General features: G+C 32.4%; 1 protein-coding gene across 1 annotated transcript; it reads left to right on the forward strand.

Annotated features, from left to right (window-relative positions):
- The first annotated feature begins 3,500 nt into the window (after positions 1–3,500).
- LOC110662305 (transcription factor MTB3) lies at positions 3,501–5,837 on the forward strand. Its single transcript, XM_021821239.2, has 2 exons — positions 3,501–3,693; positions 4,082–5,837. Exon 2 carries the CDS (start codon positions 4,130–4,132, stop codon positions 5,648–5,650), a length of 1,521 nt encoding a protein of 506 aa, XP_021676931.2. The 5' UTR covers positions 3,501–3,693; positions 4,082–4,129; the 3' UTR covers positions 5,651–5,837.
- The last annotated feature ends 2,334 nt before the right edge of the window (positions 5,838–8,171 follow it).

Below are 8,171 nucleotides of genomic sequence, written 5' to 3' on the forward strand. Positions count from 1 at the left end.
TAGTTTTAAAAATAATTTTAATATAAATGAATTAAAATTAATTGATAAATAGTGATTGTATTTTAATTGAGATGTTCAAAATGCAAGTTTTGCATCTTTCCAAGAATTTTCTAGGATAGGGAATTTTCTACTCCACCAACGCAATCTCTCACTTTTTTTTCTTTATATATACGTAAACTTATGTCCAGTGCTGCCATAATTCCTCATTTTCCTCTCCTGCCACATTCGTTCGTTCTCCACTGATCATTGATGAAAAACTCAAATGGGAAAACTCTTGTTCATGCCATTAAGGTGGCAATCCTCTTGATCCTGAGCCTCACTGCCAATTCTTTGGTAGCGGGTGAAAGATTAACTCCGCGTCACACAAAGCCAACATTTGCCTATAAAACAGATGTGGCTCCGCAAGAGAAAGAAAATGACCCAAAAAAGCCATGCTCTAACCCTAGCACTACCCTCCCCACACAGATCCTCCTCCAAAGCATTGTCCCCCATAGACACGATCAGCTCCTCTGTATATATGTGCACGCGCGTGCAAGTGCTTCAGCTACCTAAAGAAGTTTATTGGTTTAGATATCTTGAATGCTATTGTAAACATTGGAAATAATAAATTACTATCCAAAAGATTATTTTACTGCATGCAGATTACGTTAAATTTTTATAAAAATAATGTTAGAAATAATAATAGTTATATGTATATGCATGGGAGCTTTCTCTATCTCTTTCTTAGCTTCTTTGTTTTAATTTGTCTATTTTAATTTCCCTTTTATTATATTTTTGTTGTCTCTTGCTAGTTAGCTAGCTAACTTATGAAGCTATAAGAAAACAGGTAATGGATGAGCGATGGAAATAAAAAATGTAGTAATTCATATTTTTATTAGTGATAAATCAGCAGCATAACGGTTAATCGCTGTTAATTTGTTGCTAATCAAAGCATTGAGGACAGATTGAATTCATGTTAATTTAAAATAATACTAATTACTAACCGGTAAATTATAAAATAAAAAAAATATATTTTTTTTAAATTTAATTTGTCATAAATTTAAAAAATAAATATATAAAATTTATATATTTAATATGTAAATTACTAAATTATACTATTAATAATTAATGAATTTAAATAAAAAAAAAACATAAATAGGAAATTTTTACAGCAGGACTATCAAGCGCACACAGTTCCTAAGTCTCAACTATCAATTCCAAAGCCTTTCCTCGTTTCTCTCTTTCCGTCATCGTCGAAACATCAAAATGAGGATCTCACCGTTCAGATCTATCCAAACCCCTAAGAACTCTGCTTCACACCTCATCCGCCGTGGCAATGGCTCGGAAGCCGTTCTCAGCGCTGCCGTCGGGATCGGTCAGTCATTTGCTCTACTCATGAAGCTCAATTCTCTCGTCTCCAATCTCGCTTTCTATGATATTGCTAACATCCCTGGAGTCTCCGCCTATGTTAGGAACACCAGCACCAGATCTAAGGTTTCACATCACTTCCTGTAATTTCGACGACTTGTAATAGATTCATAAAGCGCTTCTTCCGCGACTTATGTAAGTTCATTGTTTGGATTTCTGGTTTCTCTTTTCCTTGAGTTGAATTCAGTTGCAGGTTTTCTTTTGTTAATTTCCTGTCGCTTAGATTCAGATGTTTTGAGCTTGGATCCTCTCCTTCCTTTTGGCGAAAGGTTTCATAAAAAGCTGTTCACTTTGATACTTTCGTGGATTTATCTGCACTGCTTCATGCAGCTTTATTGGTGGTTGACCGCGGCACAGTATAGCTGGCGAATCTAGTGGCAAATTGGGCAGCACTGCTGCTGAAAAGGGAAAAGGCCCATTAGAATTTGCAGATTAGGTCGAAGGAGGAGAAAGGAAGATGAGATGGAGAAGAAAATGGTTTGGTACAATTGAAAGAGTAGGGTTTACCATCGGACAAATATTGCGAAATTTAATTGAATTCTCAAGCTATCATGTTAATTTTTCCATGCAAACATGATATTTACTAAAAGGAAACCATTTCAATTAAATTTTTTTATAAAATTTTAATTTATATGTTCCTGTTTTGATATCAAATATGACAGAAAAAAAAAACATTTTATTTCTCAACCTTTCTAATTAATTTAAAACATTTTTCTCTAAATTGAAAGGATACTAATAAAAATGAAGAGGAAGTAGATATTATTTATATTAAAATAGTCAAATATTTTTCTATAATATAATAAATATAAAATATATATATATATATAATAATTATTTTTTCTTTTTTTTTTTTAAAAGAAAAAATTCTCCTATTTTAATAATCTATTTTATCAATATAAAGTAAATTAATTTTTTTCTATTTATATTTCTTGTTTAGTTCTCTTACTTACCCAAACAAAGAGTGACAAAACTTGAATGGTACGAATGTGTATTGTTTTCCTCACACTTGAGAGAAGGCAATTTCTTTTGAACCTTCCGAAACCCAATCAAGGCAAGGCGAACTTAATATTTGGGCCAGGTCCTTGGAGCGGAACAACAAATGTCGGCCTAAGTTGGGTCTGGCCCGACAGGCGAACTCGATTGGGCCCGTGAGGTATAAATATTATAAATTGGTGTTGGCATGTGCAAATTTTATGAAAGAGTGGATCTCGGTTGGATCTGGCAGAGTAAGGAGGAAAGGATGCCTAGGTGGCTTTGTTTCGGGATAACATGTAAAATATTTAAAAATTTAAAGATATTAAATTATAAAAATTATCACTAACAGCATATCATATTATATATTAATTATTACAGAAGAATCCATTTTAAGTATAATGACGTGGTGTCTTTTATTTATATTAAAAAAGACTATTCTAGATAGTATATATTTATAATTAACATTGTTTTATGCTACATTGACACGATAGAATAAATTTTTAAAAGCTCTAATTTATTAATATAAAATAATGTCCTTTTTTTTTATATGACATTACATGAGAAATATGTGATTATATGGGTTTCATATTTTCGGTAATTTTTTTAATAATAAATATGTGAGAGGAGAACAATTATAATCGCTTAAAATATTAATCATCTTTAGAAAAATATTGCGTGTTTTTATTTCTCTTTCTTAAAATGACATGAAGATATAAAATTTGCTAAATTCACTTGTCACCTAATGATCTAAAAACACCTGTTGAAAGGAAGAAGAGTGTTCTCAAACAAATTCTCCTTGGGCTTGGCAAGCTTTCAACCTTAGCAAGAGCTTCCAAGTAATGTTTAAAAATATATAATCAGTGAAAAGGAAAATTACATTGAATAGAACAAAATCATGAAAATTGCAATTGCAATGTTTAAGGTGCTTTTGGTCTGTCAGCTCTGAAACTTACTGCAACCATGTAAAACGATGGTGTCGTTTAACCTGGAGAAAACGTTGAAAATAGCTGATGGCATGAAGTGGGACCGTTGCACAGAACGGGCCATGGGTCCCCACTCCTCATTCCCTTTCAACTTTTTTTTTTTTTTTGTTTTAAAGTGGCCCAACGTGCTGCGAAGTGGAAAAGGCAACAAAACTCAATACCAAGTGGCCAAGCGGGACCGCTGGTACGGCGGTACCACCACAAATATACAATCCCTAGACCCTGCACTTCAGATCTCATCCCAAAACCTTCCTAATTTTTTCACACGCTTCAAATTCGTCAATCTTCAACCTCTATTATCCAGCACGCAACATCGTAATCATCTCGGGTAAGCTTTCCTTTTGCTTCTCTTGGGTAACTGTGCCAGACTCTGCCTGTCACTGGACAAGTTGCTCTGCAAGATTAGCTTAATTCTTTCTCTATTTCTCTAATTGCTTGAGCCTGATTTCGTGAAATTCTATTCAGTTTGCAATATGTGTGTGTTAAAATTGTTGGGTTTTACGTGATTTTGTTAAGGGGCTGAATATAATAGTGTGGGTAGAATTCTAGTAGTGAGTTTGTGAATCGACTGGTAGATTAGATTATTCATCTGTAGTTTTTGGAGAGTTTAATGAAATGGACGTAGTTAGATTGCTGGGTTTTGTGAAATTAGAGTGTGAGAATTCGTTGTTTGTGTAAGATACAGTTCTGAAAATTTGGATTTTTGTGAAGTGCAGTTTTTGGGAATTTCGGGTTCGTGTGAGACAATAGTGTAAAGGGGAATCATGGGTGAGAAATTTTGGGTGAATGAAGAAAAGGCTTTCGTAGAATCCGTATTAGGTATCGAGGCTTGTGAATTCCTGATCGCATCTGCTTCTAGCAACGTATTGGCAGATTTGGTTTCGCCGCCAAATAATTTGGGTTTGCAGCAGGGGCTGTGCCAGCTGGTAGATGGTTCCAATTGGAATTATGCAATTTTCTGGTATGCATCCAGCTTGAAATCTGGTGGGTCCATCTTGATTTGGGGTGATGGGGTTTGCCGAAATCCCAAGGGCGGTGGGGCGGGAGAGGGGAATTCTATTGGGGATAGCAAATTTGAGGCAGTTGAGAAAAGAGAGGAAGTGAAGAAGATTGTGCTTCAAAAGCTGCATGCTTGCTTTAATGTGTTAGATGGGGATAATTATGCAGCAAATTTGGATAGGGTTTCGGATTTGGAAATGTTTTACCTCATTTCTATGTATTTTACTTTCCTCTGTGATTCATCATATGCTCCTGCAGAGTCATATAAGTCTGGTAGATCAATTTGGGCTTCAGATATGATTAGTTGTTTAGAGCAGTATCAATTGAGATCAGTTTTAGCAAGGTCAGCTGGACTCCAAACAGTAGTGTTTTTACCTGTCAAGTCTGGAGTTGTGGAGCTTGGTTCAATCAAGTCAATTCCTGAAGAGCACAATCTTGTGGAAAGGGCAAAAACTATATTTGGGGCATCAAATGCTGTTCAGGCAAGAGCATGCCCAAAAATTTTTGGCCATGAACTAAGTCTTGGTGGCACAAAATCCCGACCAATTAGTATTAACTTTTCTCCTAAGGTTGAAGATGATTTGATTTTTGCTTCAGAATCATATGCAGAAGCAATAGGCACTAATCCAGTTTATGGAAGTACTTCTAATGGCTGTGCAGGCGACCCCAATGAAGCAAAACTTTTTCCACAGTTGAACCAAATGAATCTTTCAGGTTTCAATGCTGAAACTATGGTTACTGGTTTGGAGCAGCCTAAGGATGACTTGTCACCTCAGCTAGATGAGCGGAAACCAAGGAAGAGAGGGAGAAAGCCTGCCAATGGGCGTGAAGAGCCACTGAATCATGTCGAAGCAGAGCGACAGAGGAGGGAGAAGCTCAATCAGAGATTCTATGCATTAAGAGCTGTTGTCCCCAATATCTCTAAAATGGACAAGGCCTCTCTACTTGGTGACGCTATTACTTATATCACTGATCTCCAGATGAAGATTAGAGTTTTGGAAACTGAGAAGGAGGTGACTAACAATAGGCGAAAGCAACCTTCATTGCCAGAGATTGATTTCCAGGCAAGACAGGATGATGCTGTAGTGAGGCTGAGCTGTCCTTTGGATGCTCACCCAGTTTCTAGCATCCTAGAAACATTCCAAGAACATCAAATTACAGCTCAAGAGTGTAATGTGTCAACCACAACGGAGAATGATAAGATTATTCACACATTCTCTATCCGGACGCAAAGTGGTGTTGCTGAGCAGCTGAAGGAGAAACTGGAGACTGCCCTTTCTAAATGATCCCACTGTACAGTTGTGTTTGTAATCTCAGTCCCTCCCATGCATGTCATTGTCGAAAGAAAGGGGGGAGATTATCTTGCTTGTGACTAACAAATGACTGTCAGCTTGTGCCATTAATATTCTGTAATCTAACTTAATGTTGTTGTATGAACTTCTTATGTCAAATTTGTAGACATGGCATTGGTAATCCCTGATGTGATCCTTGTTTAATGTTGAATTGTGTAAAAATCCATGAATCAGAGAATTTACACAATATCGACTATTGGGATGAAACTGAACTGATTCCTTGGGAAAAGGCAGTTGGAAATATGGACGTAACCATCAAAACTGTCGAAGTTATCCTCTGGCAGTGTCACAGTGATTTGTGTTTCTTGTTTGTTTAGTTGTTTAATTCTTTATTTACTGGTTTCAATATTCGGGTCCTATTTTCAGAATTTACCGAATTTTTGGGAAAGATTTGATGCATAGGCCTCTGGACATCGAGCTTAAATTTTGACGTGTGGTGAATACGGAAGAAAATCTAGTGGGCCAAAATGGTCCAACTCTGGTCAGAATTCTTAGCTGAGGCTAGGTCCCTGCTAGACTATAGTTTGTGGACTTAAATCTTTCGATGTAGCTTGCTCTCTTACTGTTTTAAAACTGCTAATTATAAAACTACTGTTTTAGAAAAACAATTTACCTATTTAGTAATAATTTATAAAATTTCTATTAATAAAAAAAATTATTTAACATGTGTTTGATTAAAATTATTGTTTAAAATATTATTAGAGGTAAGTTAATTAAAAAAACGATAATTATTAATATATTAATGTAAATTTATTAATAATTAATCATTTATTTTATTCTTATATTCAATTTATATAATAAAATTAAGGAGTAAGGGCAAACTACAAATTGAAATATCTGACTTTGAGAAAAAAAAAATTCAGCACTTCAGTAATTTTCCGTATTAATAATATAATATAATATACTTGGCATTATAATCGTTGATTTACGAATAATTGTTTAGGGTGAAAGCTAAAAAATCAACATTAATTTTCATTACAATTATTTTTCATTCAAAATAAATTAATTTATATCTCATTACAACAAATCTAAATAGTAATAACACTTTTTAACATTATTTTGTACATGATTTTAAAGTCACTATAAGAATTTGTTAAAATAAAAACCAAATTTATAAATGGATTTATTTTAGTTTGTAATTTGAAACATATTTTAAAATAAAAATTAAAAAGGCAGATCAAATATATTAGAAAACGATTAACAACGAATTTGAAATCAAAATTTGAAATGAAAAATCATCCATTTTTATTAGAATCGAATTAAAAACAGAATTGATTAGAAATGATTTCAAAACTAGAAACCGAAATGATATTCCATTTTTAAGTAATTTAGAAGCATGCAAATTATAAACCAAATATTTTGATTTTAAATCAGTTTCTAACCGTTTTCAATGTTTTGAAACTGAATTTTCAATTTCAAATCCTCTTTTTTTCTTGTAGTGAGTAATAAATAACATCAAAATCATATATTTAGACATCAAGTTAATATGTAAAGTAGTAAATAATATATACAGCATAATATATAATAGCACTGTAAATTAGTATAAAATATAATTAAAAATTTTTAGATTATGAAATTCATGCACATTACTAAATATTTATTGATAATTTTTATTAAAAATATATTTTAAATTTTTAATAATATATAAGAAATACCATTAAAACTTACATTTATTGTAATGTTTCAATTAAACGATTTATTTAAAGGCATATTATAATAATAAAGGTATGTTATGGCTATTCTTTCTACTTATTAATTATATATTAGGTAAAATAATATTGCTATAAAAAATGTTTAGAATTCAATAATCATTGGCTAATTTATAAATAAATAAATAAAGTCAATATAAGAATGCTGTGTATGGCTGTATAGTCTATTAATCGCTTTTAAAATTCAATATTTAAGAAAAAATTTTGAAGCTTTTATCTTTTATTTTTTAAAAAAAATTAAAAAATATATATATATAATATTAAAATATAATTATATAAAATTTATATATTTATTAAATAAATTTTATTATACATTTTATATTTTTAATACATGGTAAACTTTATTTGGGTAAAAATTTTTTTATTATGAATCTAATTTTTATATTTTAAAAATAAAATATTTTTTAAATATATAATACGCTATTTTTAAAACACCAAATAAATTTTATAATTTGCCGTACAGTTGTGCCTCTCTCCCACGCAAAAGCTTTACGTCCGCCGTAGCTTCTTGCCCAAGTCTCAGTATGCTACGTGTCCACGAAAGCATTCCTTTTTTATTTTTATTTTTGGGGTATTTACGGGCCACAACCCACGGTTAATCCAAGCCGGGGTCTTGTTGTGAAGTTATTATTTCTATGGCTGAGATTTTTTTATATGTTATTTTCAATTTCACACGCCATATTATCCAAATTCACTTTCTTAACTATTCAATTTATTATTCTTTTGAAATTTAATTTACGGGGCTC

This window comes from Hevea brasiliensis, chromosome 9, assembly GCF_030052815.1.
Source record: "Hevea brasiliensis isolate MT/VB/25A 57/8 chromosome 9, ASM3005281v1, whole genome shotgun sequence".
NCBI lineage: Eukaryota > Viridiplantae > Streptophyta > Magnoliopsida > Malpighiales > Euphorbiaceae > Hevea > Hevea brasiliensis.